This window comes from Lepisosteus platostomus, chromosome 10 (genome assembly GCF_059453375.1).
Source record: "Lepisosteus platostomus isolate fLepPlt1 chromosome 10, fLepPlt1.hap1, whole genome shotgun sequence".
Classification (NCBI taxonomy): domain Eukaryota; kingdom Metazoa; phylum Chordata; class Actinopteri; order Semionotiformes; family Lepisosteidae; genus Lepisosteus; species Lepisosteus platostomus.
The window spans coordinates 52,787,896-52,810,217 of NC_142620.1; the positions used below are offsets into that span (position 1 = coordinate 52,787,896).

The 22,322-nt window shown below is 49.1% G+C and overlaps 1 protein-coding gene across 1 annotated transcript in view; it reads right to left on the reverse strand.

Annotated features, from left to right (window-relative positions):
• The window catches only part of gpc3 (glypican 3), a 117,116-nt gene that overhangs the window by 45,845 nt on the left and 48,949 nt on the right, over positions 1-22,322 (reverse strand). The window contains exons 3-5 of the mRNA XM_088597171.1: positions 14,508-15,196; positions 3,381-3,514; positions 1,643-1,768 (exon numbers count right to left, since the gene is read on the reverse strand). Coding sequence (XP_088453297.1) covers positions 1,643-1,768; positions 3,381-3,514; positions 14,508-15,196 — 949 coding nt within the window. The remainder of the gene's footprint in view (positions 1-1,642; positions 1,769-3,380; positions 3,515-14,507; positions 15,197-22,322) is intronic.

The window sequence follows — 22,322 nt, forward strand, 5'->3', positions numbered from 1 at the left end:
TTCCCTGTCGACTGCTCTTAAAGCCTGCCCCTTGTCTGTTTTTTTCTTGCGAAGACCAACACTGAAGAGCTACAATGTCCTTCCACCAGGGGGAGCAAGTTAGCGTGTCCTACAGTACGTATTACTTCCAGAGGCGGCCAGCAGTTCTAGACGGAACGCTACCGCCTTCTCAGTTCAAAAGAGACGCTCAAGAGGTGGGCACGACATTAAGAGGGCGCGGTAAAGGCCAATTAGGGAAGATTTTTTCTAACTACGAAACCGAGGGCGTTTACTCGACGAAGAAAACCCTCCCGAAAAGGAGAGCTCCACAGTTGATCTCATTAAAATCTCAGCACCTCGGCGGATATTTAGTGTTCGCGGCGTCTCGCTTGACATTGAGAGCTATCCGCCTCGACTCGAGCACTCTCCCTTCGTTAATTAACCCCCCAGGGTACCTCTGCACCCGGGGGGTAAATTATTACACTTCCTGACTACATACACATTTCACCTTGCGCGTCGGCGCTCCGCGCAGAAGGAATGAGCGCAAGGTAAAATATTACAGGCTCCAAATGGGGTTCACTCCGGGTTGGTGACGCCGAACGGATCCGAGCGAAGAGCGCAATTAACTAAGGGTAAGAAGCCGCAGTTCCAGTCATTAATTATTTCAGTCCCCATAAAATATTCAGCTCTGCTGAAAGCAAAAGCAGACATCTCCTTGTTTTTTCATCATTCATTTTTAGGAAAGATCATCGTTATTAATTGCGATGTTGAGAGGGGTGATTCATTCCGGCTTTATTTCTCCCCCCGGCAGATCCCAGAATCCCCCCCCCCCCCCCGTCGTTATTTTCTGTCCCCGCTGAGTTCAACTTTTCTGCCCGTTCACTGGCTTGAGATTTTGTTTCGGCTTCAGGCTCGGCGGCGATCTTGCACCCGAAAAGCTGGGGGCAGAAATGTTAGGAGGTGCGGCGCTCTCGCTACCTCAGGCCGGGCCGTGCGCCCCGGTTTCCGCAGTACAACCCCAGCTGCGCCACCGGGAACTAATCGAAGGTACTTCGGTTAACAGCGTCAACCAAATAAATCAGTCAGGACCTTTCTGTGCGCGACTTTCACTATTAAAACTGGGGTGGATGATATTCGGTCTAAATCTGCGATCTGCACTTCCTCACGTCTGCAGCAGAACCGTGTAATTCAGGTCCCTCACACCCTCCACAGCTGAAACGTTGCGTTTCTTTTCTTCTCTTTTCAGCAGGGCCTAAACCTTTACTTGTCCCCCCTGCAGAGAGGTTTCATTCTGCTTCACCTCCCACTCAAGGCGGACAGTCGGACCTTAATGGCCGTGACTGCGCTACTCAGCTGTATCGGTCATCCTTTCAGATCTCAGAAAGTGCCACGGATATGAGATAAACTTTCTGGTTTGTTTGGGGGAGAAAAAATTTTAATCTATAGTGTCCTCCCACCTGCTAAAGACATGCTGGCTGTGTTAACTGGTGTCTCTAACTTGTCCCCCCGTACGGCCTGTGATATAACCTCTCCCCATCCAGTATGTAGTGGCGCCTTTGACCTGTTCTTGCACTATAATAAACCCTCACAACCAGGAAAAAAGCTGGCCTCAGCTATCGTAAGGAAACGCCAGTTTCAGTTTTTCAATGTGAAGGGGCCTGACCTCTCGGCAATTTCCTTCCCATTCCAGCAGAGGGAGTCGTTGAGCACGGCGGATTCCCGGCTGCACAGCGCCTCCGGCAGGTTGCTATAGAAACTGCTGAACCCGCGCAGGCTGGCGATGAACTCCCTGTGCGAAACGAGAGGAGAATCACTGTCAGGACGGCAAGGAGAGAGAAAACATGGCAGGCAGAGGCAGGGCGGGGGGGATGGATGAGGCAGGAGCCCATGAACACATGAAGGCACTGAAATGGGTGCACACCATCACGCACACCCGACGGCGACTCACAGGACCCTCCCACAGTTCACAAAGAGCCGCTGGATCCACTCTCAGCGTCTTGAAAAGACCAAGCCCCTCGCATTCCTCAAAAAGGACGCCCGTCAATGCGCAAATGATTCAGCATCTCTCTGCGACCATGAAACACCATCAAATGGAGATAACGGGGCCATGACTGATCAGCTCTCTCATTTACGTCAGATTTATACGGACAGGCAAATGGCCATTAGTAACTCTTGCAGTAAAATATTGAGTAGTGTGGGCTCCTCATTTCCATTGAGCCATGATGGTGAGTCCTGACGTACTTAATTCACCAGGGGTCATGAAATGCTTCATTTTTCTTTTCCTTTCGAATTGACACTTAGCTTTGTTCTTCGTGTCTGTTGCAGGAGATCGCTCGGATTCCACGCTTCTTCCTTCCCCAGCTGTTTCGATTACGGCGGGAGTGGGAATTCTAGGATTGGATGCGTTACTTGAGGGAAGCAGGTTGGTCCGATCCCGGAGGAAGTGCCGCAGTGCAGCGGGACGCGTTTCCAGCTGGAGTTTGTGCTCCTTACCCACTGGACCCCTGACCAGCTGCTGCTGCACCCACATTCCTCCAGCAGAGCTGAGGGTGTTAATTATAATGTTTCTTTATTAGCCCTATACAATTTCTTGCATTAGGAATTCATCTTTTCCCATACCCCAGCTTTTCTCAGACACAGACAGGGAGAGAAGCTTGGGGTCAGAGCGCAGGGTCAGCCATTGTACGGCGCCCCTGGAGCAGTTGGGTTTAAGGGCCTTGCTCAGGGGCCCAACGGAGTAGGATTCCCCTGCCGGCTGCGGGATTTGAACCGGCAAACCTTCCAGTCACAGACGCAGATCCTGAGCCACAGAGCCACCGCTCCGCCCACAATCTGAGAGAAGTGTGTGAGAGAAGCCCACAATCTGAATGGAAGAAGGAATTGGAGGGGGGCTCCATGGCGGCGCAGTACTGGGGCCCTGGGTTCAATCCCTGGGATGCTGTCTGTGCGTTAGTGGAGTTTGCATGTTCTCCCTGGGTTGTGTGTGAGAACCCTCTGGGAGCTCCGGTTTCCCTCCACGTTTTGGAGACATGCTGGTGGGTGAATTGGCTTCTGGGAAAAGAGGCCCTGGGATGCGTGTGTGCGTGTGTGCGTGTGTGCGTGTGTGCGTGTGTGCGTGTGTGCGTGTGTGCTTGTGTGTGTGTGTGTGTGTGTCTGCCCTGCAGTAGACTGGCATCCCGCCCAGGGTGTAACCTGCCTGGCTCCTGTTAGCAGTCAGAAAACGGATGGATTGAAAAGTAACCGTGAATCCTGTTAGCTGCTTCGGATAAAAGCATCAGACTAATAGGGTGTTTTACGCAGAGGTAACTTTAGGATTGAAGATTTTTAAAGATTTTCAAACTGAAAACAGTGAGACCGAGAATGCAGACCATGCTCCTAGCAGGGAGCGAAGCTCAACCTACCTCCTCCGGCCAGCCAAGGTTTCCTCGGGGTCAAAGGTTAGGGTCTTCAGTCCCCTGGGGTCCCCAGACGGCCGATGAGGAGGGGGAGCAGAGCGAGTCAGCCGCTGCGAGGAGTGACCACACATGTTGCTCACCTGGAGAGGGAGGAGAGCGGAGGGGGTTAAGGCGAGGGCAGAGCCAGGAAGTTCTCCACGGAGAGCCAGGCTCCCCGGCAGGGAGTCAGCTGCTGCATGTCTGCGGTGCTTAAGACTGCAAACACTTCGGACGGCCGGAGTTAAATTCTGCTGGGGGAATTTGAAGCTCAGTTAATCAAGGTTTCCTTAACAAGCTCCTTAGAGCCAAAAAAGAACCGTACAAGAATAACTTTTAAAATAAGCCATATTGAAATGATGCACAGTAGGACATAAACCTGTATCTGTAAGATATTAGAGCATACAGCCAGCCATTCTATTCAGGTGTAATAAAAATGCAAATACATGTTAATGTTTAGCTTGTGGTTAATGATTTGCTATTCTAATTTCCCTAGGGATTGATTACAGACTTAAATCTGCCATACTGCTAACAACTAATTGTATTGCTCTCCTAAGTGAATACTGTTTTACCATCCCAACTGAATACTGATTAATGGTAATAAAACAAATTGGCTGTGCTCAACATCTTCATTAGGGATTAGGGATTGCTACAGGGGTGCAGCTGTACAACAGCCGCCACAGACAGATATCTGTACTCACAAGCTGTCTCTGGGCTCTCTTCTGTTTGTCAGTGTTGATTGCATACCTGAAGTATACATGACCTTGCTTAAATAGATTAATGGAAAACTGACAAAGCATGTTCTTATCGTTACTGTACACCCGTCTTTAAATTCTCATTTTTAAAAAGATAGTACCTTTCTACCACGTATTAAAAGGAAGCAATCCAAAAAGAGGACCAACCTACAGTACCTGTACGGTCTGCACTCAAGTGGGTATTAGCCAGGCTACAATTTGCTACAATAGGATTCCTTATTTTCAGTTTTTAGTTTTTAACCACGTAACGGTCTTTACAAAGCACTTTCCATACAACAATTCTGTTTCCCAGTTAAAAACACTAAAACTCTGCTAATTCTGAAACAAGGTCCAAGGTGCTTTTGACCCAACATCATCAGCCCCTGAAGCAGAATTTCCACTAATCCCAGAGCCCGTTTGACTCTCATGTCAGTGCTGCTATTTCACCATTTAGCCTAGAGTAGGTTTTTAATGGTCATGGGTTTATTTTTGCTAGTAGTTAAACGAGACGGCCGGGCAGACACTCCAACGGATAGTGACAAAGTATCATCACAAGTTCAACATTTAAAATCATTAGAGGTAATAAAATTCATTCTAAATTTAGAGAATATTAATGATTTTCTCTAAGTAGTTGATATGACAGCTCATTACCATTTCAAGGAAGTTGAAATAGATAGGAAGTTGGAAGACAAATACAGAATATGAAGACCTCTAGATATGCACTATTTCAGAAAGATTAAAAAGCTGTTTTTTCCTGAAAATACTTTATCAATGTATAATTAACATGTTTTTACATATCTTAGATTACCCTTCAGCTAGAAGATTCTGTAACTATATCTCAGCATCCAAATGCAAATTATTTTTTCAAAATTTGACTATAACTTCCTGTTTGCCAAAAGTACGTTACGTGATATTCTGCAAATGCTTTTAGGTAGTGCTGAACTCAAGAAAAGACACTGCATAGCCCAATACCTGAGTGATTGATTGACAGATAACGGGGAAAACAAGTGCTGGACAACTGGACGCAAAGCGAAGCACAGATCAGCATACAATTTTGTAAACCTCCAGGAAAGTTCATCATACTCCTTTGCCTAGCGAAGTTTATTTCAGTATAAGCTCTTTGTTCTGCCCTGAGGGTCCGCTCCAAACCTCTATCCCCCATCTGTGCAGAAGATGAAGACCTTCACAACATCTGTGTGGCCACATCATTCCTCTGCCTCTCAGTGCTAAACAGTAAGTGCGCTGGGACAAAACTACAGAGCGGAAATATTGTAGCAACACACGGAGACTATGAATGGCACCCTGCAGATGCTCTCCCGGGTGCAGCACACCATCGACAGGGTGTCTCCTGGCAGTGTTTTGAACCACAGAGCGATGCAGCCTCCCTCCTGTCTCCTTACCTCCGGGAACTAAGCCAGTCCTGCCTTCTGCTCTCTCCCTTTAGCTGTGACTGGTAGGCACCTCCAACCCCTCACACTGGGTCACACTACCACCCTCCTCTGTCCCTCAGCTGCAGTGAGGCTGCTCTGACCTCCCTCCCTCCCAGCTTTCATCCGGCAATGTATGGCTATTAAGTTGCACTATACAATGATTAATGAAATACCCAATTACAATGTATCACCTTGGAGGAAACAAATCACCCGCTGGAAAGCAAAAAGATGAGCCCCTTGGCAATGACTCGCTGTCCTAGTGCTTGTGACAGCAGGGAGGGCGAGGGGCTTGAATGAGCAGGAATGGGACGGTAGAGGTTGGCGCCACTAGGCTGCTTTTAGCTGTCTGGGGGGGAGCCATGCTACACTGAGAAATGGCAGCTCCACCCATAACAATGGCAGCACAAGTGTGGCGATTCTTCTGGGTAGCTGTGATGGAGAACTTGGTGGGTGTTGCCCATCTTAAAAAGCTGACTCATTTAGTTGCAGCAACACAACCCGTTCCTCTGTCATGACCGGGGGGATAGCAGGAAACATTTGAGGGGGCACTGCAGAGGCCCTGGGCCTGTGCGTGCGTGTCCACTGCTGTACTTTGGCCCAGTGGCTCCTCCACAGTCAAACCCAGCTGTGCAGGGCAACAGTGCTCCCTGGTGGGTTGTCCCATACAGTCGGAGGCCTTGCAGTCCCTGCTGACGTGAAGCTGCAGAAGTTCTACATTTGGTTATAATAATATAATAATAATAGTAAACTTTATTTTATATAGCGCCTTTAAAGGTGGCTTCTCAAAGCGCTTTACAGGATGACAATAACAATAAATAAGAAGACTACAACAATAAATAAGAAAATTTCACAAGACAGGACACAATTAAAATTACAACAATACAACAATAACAATAGAGGAGACCGTGGAAGATGGTATTAAGAAGAGCAGAGGGGTGAAGAATGGAACCAGTTAAGTAAAGGCTTTTCTGAAAAGGAGGGTTTTGAGTCTGGATTTGAAGGAGTTTAGAGAAGGTGACTCTCTAATATCCTTGGGCATATTATGAGGAGGATCGAGACACAACAGCAATGCAGGTATCCCCAGGCAAAGAGATCTAAAGCGTTAGTGTTGAGCTCTAGTGTAAATGTTCTGTGGTCTAAGTGTAGTGCAAAGCAGTCCCAAGTTTCAGGAGGTGACCAAACTTCTGCAAAAAGATTACCTTCTTCTTCAGGGTTCATTTTCCATACAGGGCAATAAGGCTTTAATTCAATTTAAAGTCAGTGTTTTTAGAGTACATAAAGATTACCAGTGCATCAATCTTTGTTTTATGGTATTAGCAGTTATTCAAAGCACCAGTATTTATTTACTGCAGTAATAAAATGATTTGCTTTGCAGAGCTTATTTATTTATTTATTTTTTATGTATTTATTTACCTACCAAAGAGATGGGTAATAAATCTCTCAGACCATGCAATTTAATAAGCTCCGCAGACAGCAGGCTGTGACAATGCCTCTGATGCATCGCTCAGATCACAGCAGCCGGCTCTGAGTAGGCAGTATTAACAGAAATGTTTACAGTAAGGACTTAACTGCGCTTTTCTCAGTGAAGATTCAAGACGCGGCACTGCAGTGAGGTTTACTCCTGTTGCTAACACTTTATATATATTTTTAAGCGTGCTCTGATCCTTGCAAATTTGTATGCCTGAATATACTTTCACAAACATTTTGCTGTCATAAGAGGTGATGGTCAGACAGCAGTGACAGCTGCAGTCATGGGTATTTAAAGTGCAAATAACCACCCCCAAAATGCAAACCCAGGTGCTATGAATCAACCCCGTGCTGACAGTGACCTGGAACAAGCTCGAGGAGATAGCTATTTTCCATTGAGGAGACAGGCTAGGTCTTTGAGTCACAGGCAGCCAATTTCAGCTGCATTTCCTGTACAGGAGGGTGGTCCTGTTTTCTGGGCATTGATAGCAGTAAGAGTGGCTCCGGGCATCAGACACAGATGGCCCTCTGTGGTGCCTCAGCATAACACGTACAGCGTTCGGAGTATCAGACATGGTGAACTACTCACAAATTTGCTCTGCATTTTAAGTGTATAGGCTAAGGCCTTGGCAGTCCCAGAGATAGGGTTACCTGTATGATTAAAGAGATCAGGAACAGAGGCGACCAATTACAGCATTGAAGATCTGGTTACACTTTGAGGAAAGATAGAAATCTGTGTGGATGATTAGAGCACTGGGACAGCTCTGCCTATTCCAGCATCAATCCCCTGACAGTGGCAGCTCATTAGGAATTTTTATGCGGGGAAAAACATCTGGCTTGTTTAACCCTGGCGATCTTCGGAGCACTGCAATCAGCAGTTTCGGGTTGCGGCACAAAAAAAAACCCAGCTTGTTAAACAACATAATCATCTTTTTTTTTTTCATTCTGCAGGTTGCATAGATTGTGATAACTCTGTTCACCCAAAGGCGCAGTGATATTGAAGTGATATTTTTGCTGCTGGTAAAGACAGTCCTCTGGGAGCGCGTGGTAGAGGGAGAGAGGGGGTTTAGCAGCTGGAGAGACTCCAAACCCCCCTTGAGTGGATGTAATCTGCAAGGTACCAGCTCATTAGGAGGGTATTAATCTCACCCAGGGCTGGACAAACAAAATTAACACCAGAGTCAACAGAAAGGCCTGCTCAGTCTGACAGCCATAAAACACACAGGCCTTTATCTCAGGCTCTCAGCCCCTTTGTCTGTAATCAGCACAGCGTAGCAACTACCTTGGAGCACACACACTCCCTCCCATACCCTTCCACACACGTGGACCCCTGAACATGTGCAGGCTCACCCACACGTACACGGACACGCACAAAATGAATGCCATGGAATTCCAGTGCACACTCCCTGTCATGCAGCTTCAAAGCACTCCCTCTGTTCAAATTACAGGATTCACCCTTATGCTCTTATGCACTTGCTTAGTTAAAGCAGATCACATTGCATTATATTCCTAGACAAACTGCACATTCAAAGTACATAGTAAATGCTTGCTCTGGATGCATTCAGTTTAATATCTGAAAGCAATCGTGTGTAGCACAGACAAAATGAATGCCAGTACAAACACTTTTATAAATACATTGTTTTTTTTTTATTTGCCTTTCACCGTGTGCTGAAATCTTCAGGAGCTCATTTCCTAACTGAGACAAATGCTAAGAGTTAGGATTTGTCCCTTGAGGACTGATATGGACTAACCCCTTTAGGGTCCTTTAGGGTCTAATGCATTGTATATGTGGCAAGCTTCAAACAACACACTATTACCCGATACAAGCAGAACAAGACAGAGCAGAGAAACTGCAGTGCTCTACGTGTCCTTATGGGTGGCGCTCTTGTGCTTGTCTAATCTTTTCAGTGTCAGATAAGATAATCTGGAAATAAGTTACTTGGATCTCTGTGATCATTAGTAAAACGTATGCAATAAGTGTGAAAAGGAACATTTTAAAAATCAGAGATATATAGAACTAAAGTCTCCCACATTCATTATGATTGTTTACTATAATTACTTTTTTGCTATTGTTGTGATTTACGAGTACTTCAAGTGGCTTGGCAATGAAATGCAGCTCCTGCTTCTATCTGAATCTAGGGAAATCTCTGTACTGTTCCTCTGACAGCTGGTGCGAGTGTCTCTTGTTATTTTACAAAAACGGAGTCTCCAGTTTGCAGGGAAGGTATACTGAACATCTGTGCCAGAAAGATTTCCTGCACGCACACAGTTCTTGATAGAATTTGGGTGAAAAATGGATGGAAGAGGAAAAGCTGAAAACATAACAATATCAATGCAATTCGTTACAAAGTTACAGGATAGGGATGGAAGATTTCCTCCTGAGAATACACCACGCGTGATTTGAAAAATTCCAAATCTAATGAGACAATGTCCTCAGATTCGGATGGAGTCAGACAAGCAAATCAAAATATTCTAGGCTGCTTCATCTGGGTGTCCCAGAAAAAATCACTACACTGTCATCACCTTTTGACACTAGGAGACACTGCACCAGAGGAACATTCAGACAGTACTGGATGTGATACTGTTGTTCTTGGGAATAAAAATGGCACAATGTTTGATTTATTTAAAAATAATTTTAGGACCTCCTTTGGTCTACCTGCAAATGCTAATACATTAATAAGGAACAAAGCTCATCTTGACATGGCTGTTTGAGCAAACTCAAAACTGTGCTTTGTGACTCAGGTGTCTCCTTTTGTACTAGCTAGAGAATGTCTCCAACCCCTGTCGTACAATGCAGTTACTTTTCACATCCATCAAAGGTTCCTGCAACGGCATCCCGGCCTCACTGCTTGAGTCCACATTTAATTGCAGGTAGAGTCTCTGTCCGGGACAGGATGAGGAAAGGATGTATGGTGCTCCCTGTTTGAGGGAGACAGGTGCGCAGCAGGAACCAATGCTGTAATTAACAGTGCGCATGGTGTGCTGAACTCACCTGCCCCCAGGCAAACATTGGCAAAGGAATGTGGGTTCCTGAACACGGGAGGCTGCTCATACAGCCAGAGGAAGGATGAAATCTTATTATCTGAGTGTCTGGGTACAGCACAGGGAAGAAACAAAATTATAATAATTCCTGACAAATTGGTTTCAACAACAGACACAACCTCTCCGTCCATCATCCCCCGCTTGCTGAGAGAATCATTTCAGCTCACAGTAACACAACTTGCACCCGCGGGCGAAGACCAGGTGGTGCCTTATCTCAGCGAAGGGGGAGGAAGAAGGAGTGGGCAGGAGGCAGGAGGCAGGAGGGGGGGCTGTGATACTTGTTTCACTTTTTTTAAACGTGTCTTTCACCCTCTCCCTCACCATCTCCGACCCCCACTTCTCCTGCTCCCTGTGGAAGCGAGCAGTGTCAGCCGCTGGGAACTCCGGATCCCTCCGGTGGGCCAGGCGGGCGGCTGGCGAGACGTCTGTGGGCCAGCGGTGCGCGGAAAGCAGACCGCAGTTGGAATCCATTCCCTATCGATCCCTCCATCAATCCTGCCCTCCGAGAAGAGCTCCCAGCCAGTCGGGGACACGCTACGACACGCTATGACTGGCCCACTCCACACTCCCATGAAAGAAAGATGATGAGGGCGTGTGCATGATGGGAGGACTGGGACAGCTCTGTGTGTTCCGGTATCCCACGACGACGACGGCTCATTGGGAATTTTTACGCGAATTTTTCTACGTTTGCGCATCAGACCACGCGGGGAACACCTAACGCCGTGAGCTATTTATGGCTTGGTTCCGAAGCACTATATTGCTCTTGAGTGTGTTTCTTCTTATCCTCACTCATTCAGTGACCCAGAGAAAGGATGGGCGACGCAGAGAGGGGACGTACACCCACTGAGTCATTCTCCCACTAGGAAAACTCCCGAAGTGTGTGTGGGCAAGCGCGTGCGAGGAAGCCCTGCCCGGCACTGCTGTCCCGTGAGCTGGCGCGGGCAGGTCCTGCAGGGGGAGTGAGAGGGACTCCAGGTCCTGCAGGGGGAGTGAGAGGGACTCCAGGTCTTACAGGCGGAGTGAGAGGGACTCCAGGTCCTGCAGGGGGAGTGAGAGGGACTCCAGGTCCTGCAGGGGGAGTGAGAGGGACTCCAGGTCCTGCAGGCGGAGTGAGAGGGACTCCAGGTCTTACAGGGGGAGTGAGAGGGACTCCAGGTCCTGCAGGGGGAGTGAGAGGGACTCCAGGTCCTGCAGGGGGAGTGAGAGGGACTCCAGGTCCTGCAGGGGGAGTGAGAGGGACTCCAGGTCTTACAGGCGGAGTGAGAGGGACTCCAGGTCCTGCAGGGGGAGTGAGAGGGACTCCAGGTCCTGCAGGGGGAGTGAGAGGGACTCCAGGTCTTACAGGGGGAGTGAGAGGGACTCCAGGTCCTGCAGGGGGAGTGAGAGGGACTCCAGGTCTTACAGGCGGAGTGAGAGGGACACCAGGTCCTGCAGGGGGAGTGAGAGGGACTCCAGGTCCTGCAGGGGGAGTGAGAGGGACTCCAGGTCCTGCAGGCGGAGTGAGAGGGACTCCAGGTCCTGCAGGGGGAGTGAGAGGGACTCCAGGTCTTACAGGGGGAGTGAGAGGGACTCCAGGTCCTGCAGGCGGAGTGAGAGGGACTCCAGGTCCTGCAGGGGGAGTGAGAGGGACTCCAGGTCCTGCAGGGGGAGTGAGAGGGACTCCAGGTCCTGCAGGGGGAGTGAGAGGGACTCCAGGTCTTACAGGGGGAGTGAGAGGGACTCCAGGTCCTGCAGGGGGAGTGAGAGGGACTCCAGGTCCTGCAGGGGGAGTGAGAGGGACTCCAGGTCTTACAGGGGGAGTGAGAGGGACTCCAGGTCCTGCAGGGGGGGTGAGAGGGACTCCAGGTCCTGCAGGGGGAGTGAGAGGGACTCCAGGTCCTGCAGGGGGAGTGAGAGGGACTCCAGGTCCTGCAGGCGGAGTGAGAGGGACTCCAGGTCCTGCAGGCGGAGTGAGAGGGACTCCAGGTCCTGCAGGGGGAGTGAGAGGGACTCCAGGTCCTGCAGGCGGAGTGAGAGGGACTCCAGGTCCTGCAGGGGGAGTGAGAGGGACTCCAGGTCCTGCAGGGGGAGTGAGAGGGACTCCAGGTCCTGCAGGGGGAGTGAGAGGGACTCCAGGTCTCGCCTTGTCAGCCTGCAGTCAGTCCGAACCTCCCCCCCCCCCCCCCCTCCTCCCCTTGAGGCCACTCTAAAACTCCTTCTCTCTGCTCTGCACAGTAACTGTTAAAAATAGAGCTTCATAAATCATGCAGCATCCCTTGGAGGGGGGGAGAGAGAAGGGAAAAACACAGGAAGTTTGCAGGATTGGAGCCTGAGACGAACGCAGAAAGGAAAAGTGGTGGAGAGAACGATAGGTGCACACGGACTTTAGGAAGAAAAAATTACCTGGACATTGCTGATAGGTCTTCCCTCTCACTCTCTTTATATCTGTATAGAATTATTATTTTTTTATGAAAGTTGAAAAACTTGTTCTTTTTTATTAGAAAACACCAGGAGGGAGACAGAGGGGCAGAGGGACATAATTAAGAGCAAGGATCCGATGTAGGAGGCAGGGCAAGAGACAGAGATTAAGAGGCCAAGCAAATCAAAGCAGAAGAGTGATTTACAGCGCCAAGTTCCACAGGGGACCAGCTACAGGGGGATAAGGAGAAACAGGAACTTGGAGGGAGAAGAATCTAACATGCTGCTCCGCTGGACGATGTCAGGACCAGCTCGGTCCTGTGGCCATCCCTCCTCCACCCAAGAAAAGGCACTATTCAAAACCCCATCCCACTACGCACAGCAGAGGGCTTTTCGGGAAATGTTGCTGGGAAGATCTGCTTTTCTTACATGAAATACGAATAAAGGAATTCCTTTTGAGCGAAAGGCTGTCTTTTTGGGTCGGGTGAAGGGGCGTCAGCGCTGGGATTCCCTGTGCTCGTTGTGAGAAGGGTTGTGTGGTGTGTGCAGGGCGGAGCGGTGGCTCTGTGGCTCAGGCTGTGGCTGGAAGGTTGCCGGTTGGTATCCCGCGGGTGGCAGAGGAGATCCTACCAATAAAGTGATCTCATCTCATCTCAACAGGGCTGCTGTACTACTGCATCTCCCCAGCAGGGCCCGCTGTCACTACATTTTGTCCCCTCCGACCGACAACAAATTGGTCGTACAAACGCATACTGCACAACACCTACACACTAAAATCTGACCTTGTTTGTGATTAAACTGGGAATCTGGGGTGATGCGCTGCGCTGGGGGGACAGGGCAGCTCAACGGGAGGTGTCGCCCAGCAGTGCTCCTTAGTTTATTGCGAGAGGCGCTGCATTCGCACGTTTTCCTCTCAGGCCATTAAACACACACAGCATGAGAGCTTCCCCTTCAGCCACCTCTTGGAAAAGTCCCATTTATTTCTCACTTCGTTTCCGAGGTCTCCTACCAGCGAGACCCCTGCCAGACAGCTCCGTGTCACCGCGGAGCGTGTTTCTGTGCACACAATCTCCTCCTCGGCTTTGGACAGCTTTTGTAGGCCACTTCCTCACCCACGAAACAATGCAAACATGCTTGCGCATCAGACTACACGGGGAACACCTAACGCCGTGAGCTATTTATGGCTTGTTTCTGAAGCACTGTATTGCTCTTGAGTGTGTTTCTTCAGGCGTGGTCTTATCCTCACTTATTCAGTGACCCAGAGAAAGGATGGGCGACACAGAGTCATTCTCCCACTAGGAAAACTCCAGAATTGTAATACTTAATAAGAAAGTGTCACTTTAAAAATAAAATTACATTTTTTAGCCAATTCACAAGACACATGTATGTATGTATATATACACACACACACACACACATTGGTATACAGATGCACAGACTGGAGATTCCTTGTTCGGGAGGGACTGCTGGAATGAAACCTCTGTTTAATCGTTTTCTCAATCAAAGAGTTTCTCTGTGCCCACCAGCGCGCCGTTCCAGGAGGTGACGCAAGATAAAAAACAACTGAACCTCAAAAGCTCAGAAACCCTTCTGCGTTAAATGAACAAAAAGGACCGGCCCAAGTGAGAGCCAGGATGGGGAGGGGGCTCATGTTTCAGAACGCGTTCGCCTCCTGTAAGGGTAAGCGGGCAAGTTCCGCTGCGCTTCAAATAGCCTCACCGTTTATTTTTCAGTCCACTCTAGAAAGAGATCCAGAGAAGAATGGGCTATATTTACGGTTATTCAGTAGCTTAAAAGGGCAAATATGCAGGGCGTTTCTGCTGACTCGCCTCCGTTCTGCCGGGGCCAGCACGCAATTTCCTCTGCACCAGTCTCGCCCTGCCTGCGTCGCGATTTCCCACACCCTTCTGTCCGCGGCTGCACTGCGCCGCTACGCGCGCCTCGTGCTCTTCTGCGTGTCAAAACGTTTGAGGTGGCGGGTGCTCGGGGTGTGCCAGGGAGCCCCGGCGGGGGCGGCGCTCACTCACCAGGGCGGCCAGGTGCAGCCGGTTCCTGTAGCTGTGCAGCACGGCGTCGCGGACCAGGGCGTACAGCTTGAGCAGCACGTTCTCCATGTCGTGGACGCCCCGCATGCTGGCGGCCAGCGCCCCCAGCCCCTCGATGTACTCCTCCCAGTGGGGCTGCACCTCGGCCACGTGGCTCAGGCAGGCCTGCATCACCGCCAGGCAGTAGCCCTGGCACGGCCTGGCCCCCAGCAGGCCCTGGCAGTGCGGGCAGTACCACAGCCTCAGCAGCGAGCGCGCGCAGTCCTTGCCGAACTTGAGGTGGTCGGTGGTGTTGATGACCTCGATGCCCAGGTTGAGCGCCTGCAGGAAGACGCGGGTGGCCAGGAGGGAGCGGGACATCCGGGTCATGATGAGCTTCGGGTAGGGCCCGAACGCCCCGGCGCCCCGGCCCGCCGCCCGCAGGCACTCCTCGGACGCCCCGCCGCCCGCCCCGGGGCTCAGCAGGCGGCGGTAGGCCGGCGGGAAGAGCGCGTCGAAGAAGGAGTTGACCATGTCGTCCACGCTGCCGTCCGAGCCCAGGATGTAGAGCGAGATGTCGGCGAAGAGCTCGGCCACGGGGGCGGCGGCGGCGGCGGCCAGCCCGCGGAACTGCCCGTGGAACATCAGCGCCGTGTAGTTGCGGGCGTGGCGCAGCACCATGTCGAACGCCTCTGCGGGACAGGAAGGGGAGAGAAAAGGGACTGGGTGGACACGCTGGACGCTGGACGGGCATCGCAGCATGACGACCCACGCCAGGCCCCCTTCATACAGACCTAGCCTTTCTCCTTTTGTCCACTTCTGACAAGTCTGAACAGCAAGAACAGCAGTCTTCTCTGCTTTTTAGGGCTACTTTAAAAGAGACTGAATACCCGTCCATCCATTTTCTAGCTGCTTTGTCTAATTCAGGGGAGCCGGAGCCTATCCTGGCAAGCAATGGGCGCAAGGCAGAGTTCACCCTGGACGGGACACCAGTCCATCGCAGGCTGGACAGAGACAGACACAACAGGCCCCAGTCCTACTGGGAGAGGGAGGAGGGAACTCAGCTGAACTGGCAGCCCAGTATGTGATCTCCTGTCGCAGCCCGAGGAACAGTGAGCCTGTCTCCCGACAATGCCCCATTTGTTTACAGTTTATGTAAATATTTTATGATATGTCCTTGTTGTAAATGCCTGTAATATGTCTGTAGATTTGTTTTTTGTTTCATGTTATTTCATTTTATTTTTGTTTGCTTTGGCAACACCGATTGTACTCGGGCATGCCAACAAAGCATCTTGTAATTCAATTGAATTGACATACTGTAGACACACACCCGGGCCAATATTCCCAGAAGGCAATGAACCCATCAGTATGTCTTTCTCTGTGGACTGTGGACTGTGGACTGTGGACTGTGGAGAGGAACTAAAGCAGCTGGAGGAAACCTGCGTGAACATGGGGAGATCATACAAGCTCCACACAGGGCCCTAGCGCTGTGAGGCAGACATGCCCACCACTGGGCCTCTGTGCCACCATCACTTCATACAGTAAATAAAAAACCCACATGTTATGCAAAGTATTTTAAAAATAGGAAAACGCTATCAACCCAAGAATGGTGTCTTTTTTTTCACGTCCTGTCACTACGTTGACTTTAGGAAGTCATATTACTCCTCCGTCACGGCGCGCATTCATGTTTCTGACAAGCAGGCTGCCCGGTTTGAGAGCAGGCGTTTACAAGATGTGTGCTACAGAATTGCATTGGCTTGATTTAGGACCCTCTGAGGAGCACTAAGGCGAGCTGCCTGCACCGTGCGCACATGGATGCTCTCAAACTCCTCTGCTTTACTCCTGGATTTATGACACGGCGCGCTGTGCAGCCTGCATGTGGCTCGGGGTTGAAACGAAGAAACATTTTCGCATGAATGTTAACTGTTTCAAAGGCAAGGCAGCGCCTTCCAGCAGAAGACCCTGCTCCCGACCGTCCAGCACGGCGGGGGGGTGTTTGGGTTTGGGGTGACCTTGGACGCCCGCCCACCGTTGACAGAACCACGAACGGAGTAAATTCCAGAGGAGGACTTCCGGCCATCCATCCGTCAGCTGAAGCTGCGCTTTAAGTGGCTCGTGCAGCAGGACAGCGATCCTGAACACACGGGCAGCCCTCCTGGCGTTGAGCCCGATCGGCCGAGTCAAAGTCCAGACCTGAACCCCACAGGAATGTCATGTCTTCCTGCAAGGAAGCCCTCCAATGTCACCACCCTGAGGCGGTTCTGTGAGGAAGAATGTAGCAAGTTTCCCAAAAGCCGATGCAAGAGACTGAGAAACAGCTTCAGGAGACATACAGTTGAAGTCTTTGATGCTCAAGGAGGTGCGACCAGTTACTGAATCTAGGGTTCATATACCTATTCACATAAGGATTTTTACTGTTGGATCATTTTGTTAAAGTCATCTAAATATATCTTATATCTTTGTGTTATATGTTTAATCAGGTTATTTTCTTCTTTATTAAGATATTTTTGAAGATCTAATTTTAGTCATCAATAACCTTGGGGAGATCTCGCAGTCGGGAGGTGAGGATCCTTTGCCCAGCCACACCGCTGCCTTCAAGAGCTCTGCATTACACAGGGGTTAAATCGAAATGCTCCCCTAACTCAGACTGTTGTTCTGCTCATCAATGTGAGACACTGAGGAAGCTACCATATGCTCCATAATAGCTATCATCTCCTAGGCACTGTCTGAATTAAGCCTCAGGATAAACGGGATATGATGATCTATGATCGTCTGAGACAGCGCCACGGTTCAGGAGGTATCACTGATAATCACAAATAGAATATCCAAGAATATGGACCTCTAAAACCTAGGGGGGTTCACAAATGCTTTCGCGGAACCCCGAAACTGGGCCATCAGAATGGGCCAAACTGCCTTACTAGGCAGAGGTCATACAACCTAAACACCCATCACAGCAACAGCCAGCCCAAAGATAATTACACTTGAAGCCAGAAATGGAATTGCTCACACATATAGATAACCTGATAGACCAGTAAAGATAACATGATGGGTTGGATCTGAGAAGCATCAATCTTAGCGAGCAAACACTGATTGCGAGACAGTAAGACAAATCCCCAGCAAACTAGGAGTTAGATAGCGGGGAATCAGACACATACAATTCTGTGCCGGGTGTGCTGTGTGTTAAACCACGGTATTAAGGTTCTTTCAAGGTAACTAATCCCTGTATTACAGACAGCACTTGCAGGTTGCCAGGGGTTAGTGTTGTTATCGTTGTGTTGTGCGCAAGAATGAATAAAAATATAAAAATGCTTCTACACCACAAATCAAACCTTCTTGGGGCCTGGAGCTGACTTTTTAACTGCTTTCAGGGATGCCCCAAATGAGTCTGTCAGCTCTGATATTTTTTGTTTTTAATGGGTCTGTCAAGGAGCCTCTGCAGTCCAGCTTATCATTCAGTGCACACATAATGTACTCAAACACGCATTGTTTTTTCAGGGGTGTGATTTTCCCCTGGCTGACCCAGGTTTCAGCTTGACGGGAGTCTCAAGAACAGCACTTCCAGCAGTGGATGAGGCCCACATCTGCGATGAGAGACCAGACGGGCGTCGTGTTTCCTATGCCGTGAGTCCCAGTGAGTCCTTGCTCGCTCCGCGACATGATTTGCATTGCGCTCAATACGCAGGCGACGGGCGAAACTTCAGCTGCCAGTCAACCATGTATGAAGTCCCTACACAGCTGTGGAGAGTGCAAGGTGAAGAAAGAGTTAATGGCCTCAAGCAGGGGGTCCCCATTCTGAAGCTGGGGTGAAGTGTGGGGACACCGCAAATTTCTATGCCTTCTCCAGTCATCACCGTCGTGGGAAGAGGGGTTCAATTGGCCCTCTTAAGGTTCAACAGGCCTTCAGAATCCTGAGACCCACTCAAGTCAAGATCATCAGTGACACCATGGGTCACGGGTGGAAATGAGTGCCAGGATTAATGAAGGCAGAAAATCATTCTGCGCAGAGTTACAGGGAGAACCCTCCTTAAGCACCTGTAAAATCCTTAATAAATGAGAAAAGCCAGCACTGCACAAGGTGGAAAAAGAAACCAACCTTAGTTTTTTACCTTTCTGTAAATTCTAAGAATGTCAGAGATGATGTATGCAACGTTTTGGCCAAGTTGCGAAGTGCACCTTCACAGTTTGCAGGCTCTGGGTTACTGGCTGACCCCGCTCCCTAATCCTCTCTGATCTGCTTCTTAAATTCATTAAAAAAATGAATGCTTCTTAAGCACGCTGCCCCGGCAAAGCAACAGCCCCTGCGTCGGATCTTAATGAATCACTGAGGAGGCAATTACCGGGGTCGATCCTAGTCAGGAATACATTAGCAGAGGGGCAAGCGAAGAGAGGAGCACCTTTTCATCTCACAGCTCCCTTCACATGATGAAGTGCTGGAATAATTGCACATGCTTTCCTGCGATCCGTTTTTTCTTCCTCCGGTGATTACCGCATGATCGATAAAGGCGATTTATAATTTAAATGAAAACTCGTCTGTCCAAAACATAAGGCTCTGACACAACATTTTCAGAGCGCCCACTGGAGTGTTGATTGGCTCTTTCTCTACATCTTATGAAGATAGAGATAAGAGGATGTTTTTTAGCCCATCTTGTTCATTTGCTATTTAACAGCTTAATGATCCTACAGGCCCCATCAAGACTGGTCCTAGAGACTAATGACTTAATTTTTTGGCCGCTTGCACCACACACCCACTACTCTTCATGTAAAGGAGTGCCTCCTGTTCTCAGTCCTTTGTTTCAGTGGTGGGTGGCCCTGGCAAAGTGCGCGTTTCCGGAGGGGAGCTGTGGTGGTGGGCTGGGAAGCGCGTGACTGGCGAGTTCAAAGCGGGGCGTGTTAAAAAAGAAATCAAATGTAGAGTCTGAAGTTTTACTTTGTAAAATAAATGGAAATGGTAGTATGAGAGGAAAGAGAAAAATGTCAAAGATAAAAATAAAAAAAGAAGAAAACAACAGAACATCAAACAGCGCTTTGGAGCTGGGAGAGATAAGACATTCATTGTGAGCAAGAAACATAAATCTGTGTTATCTTTCAGTGAAAACAAACTCAGTGTTCCTGAGTTTGTAACCATTAGGGCTGTTTAATCCTGATTAAGCAGCAGAGGTAAATTCAGCCTCTGAGACGTGATTAAAAACATATTAAAAAATAAAAATGCATTGATGCAAAGCAAAAAAACTCATATTCACTTTAATACCGGCATAAATCAGAACAATCTCGAGTCTGAGACACCTCAATGAAGCAAGGCAACAGAGTGCAGATGAAATTAAATCTTATCGACAATGTCTCAAGTAAATCACTGGGACAAAATGTGGAGTGGTGAGGCATGGCCAGAGCAAGGCTCCAGGACGCACTCCTCTGCTGAAAGTAGAGCTAGAAACACAGACTGGCAGAAGGAAAAACGGTTCGCGAACACGGCCGCAAAACAGGCCGGGAGACAGCAACACGACCGAAGATACTTCATCTATAAAGAGGGCCAGGGCTTAACAGCGGGAGCACTGTGTGGAGTATAACCCGCCGTGTTCTCCAGCCACCTTGGAGAATGGGTGGTGTGTTATCTGTCCTCGGGGTCACTCCAATATTCACAGATGAAGTGCTTTTTAATGACCACTCCACCTCTGGTCACCCGTGCCTGCCATCCTTTCCACTGCTGCTCTCCGTTCTGCAAATCACAGTGCAGGGCCGCGCCCTGTAAGTGCTCAGAAACATCCTTCGCTGTCTTTTCCCCGGGTGATGCAACGCACTGCCAGCCCCCGGGCTGCTGCTGGGACTGTTTCACCTGCTTCCTTTCAACCTCCACTCTCCGGCGCCTTTGTGATCAGGCAGGAGACACAAACACTGCTTTTGCTGCGCTACACGCACAAAACAGAAGTAAATGGATCTCCTGGAGCACATGTAAAACGTAACATTAGCATTACCCTTCACAGCTCTGCTGTAGAAGCCTGACGAGTCTCTGATTTGATTTCCAAGCTGAGTTCCTGCTGTGCAAGCGACACACTTCCTCTTTGATTAATAGCGCACGCGACGTGTGGAATACTAAATGAATAAGCTTTTGGAAGATGAGACTTGTAACAAAACAGCTTCCTGTGCCCCACCAGAAGCGTTTAATCCACATACTTTTCAAACTGGTTTGAATTTACACAGATATAAACGTGTGTGTTTGGAATTCCTATGAGGCTGGCCTGGGTGACCTTACACTGCCTTCCCAGAAGAGGTCAGCATGTCAAAAAGACAGCATGAATAAGAAGAGGAGACGAACACTGGAACAGTGAAGCAATGTTGTCTGTATTTTCTCAGCAATGCAAGTCAATAGCACCATGCTTTTCTGTCTTGCTCAGGAATCATTTTTACTGAAGCTGATTTCTGCTTTTTAAAAAAGGAAAGCTTTGTTACCATAAGCATTGTGACAATGAATTGATAATGCATCTTCTATATTGTCTATCATCTTCTATACCTATGCCCTCAAGTCAGCCCAACTCTCTTGCACCACAAACCAGAGGACACAAGTGGAAACGTTTCGGAAGTGCATTTAGAAACGAGAACAGGAGACACTTCTTTACCTCAATGGTTTTGGGAGTATGGAACAAGCTACCAAGCCCATACCCTGCTTTCTTTCTAGAAACAGCTAGACAAGATCCTCGATCAATTAGACACTAGGTACCAAGCAGGCTGGATAGATGGGCTGAATGGCTTCTCTGATTTCTGACCTTTCTTACAATCTTCCTCAAACGCTTCCCTGCTTCACCCTGCTGTTGAAAGTGGTGATTCTCTAGTTTAAGCCGTTTGCCTCCGAACGTTGTCCTTCACTTGGAAATGACCCACGTGTGAACCAGGGGCGTTGAGGTAACCTTGGGGAGATCTCGCAGTCGGGAAGTGAGGATCCTTTGCCCAGCCACACCGCTGCCTTCAAGAGCACTGCATTACACAGGGGTTAAATCGAAATGCTCCCCTAACTCAGACTGTTGTTCTGCTCATCAATGTGAGACACTGAGGAAGCTACCATATGCTCCATAATAGCTATCATCTCCTAGGCACTGTCTGAATTAAGCCTCAGGGTAAATGGGATATGATGATCTATGATGGTGTGAGACAGCGCCACGGTTCAGGAGGTATCACTTATAATTATATTCGGCAAGGTCCTCAGCAGCAGCACTTGCCTGAGTCTGTACTGCAGCAAATGGCCACTGATGGTTCAAATGGGCAACACACATTAAGGGAAGAGGAAAGCAACTGTTTGGTAACTAGTCTCTGAATCCACCCCCTCTCCCATCCAAGCCAACCATGAGATCCTTGCTTTTGAGTCGAGGGATCTCCAGGTGTGCAAACCAAGGAGTACGGACATAAAGCATCCAATTCCAGAGGATCCATCCCTGATTCTGAAAAATCCATCCTTGGTCCCTGGGGAATTCACTCTCTGGTTTCTGGGGAATCCTGGAAGGTCTCAGTCTGCCAGGCCTTACAGGTGATGGTCAGTCAGCGGCGAAAGATCATGTTGATACCGACCGATTAAGCAACAGATTCCATTCAGTAATAAGGATGTTGGCTGAAATGACAATGAAAAACCCCCGTGGCTCTCCAACCCACCTTCAGCTGGGAGGGAGTGCCTGAGCCGTCAAAAAAGGCTTGACGATATTTTTTGGAAAAGCGGGAAAATTTGGTACCAGGTGACTCGGCCAGCAAAAGCACATGTTCAGGGCAACAGTGCGGAACGGTGGTTAGGGTTCTGATTCAAGTCCCAGGTAAGACACTGCTGTTGAACCCTTGAAC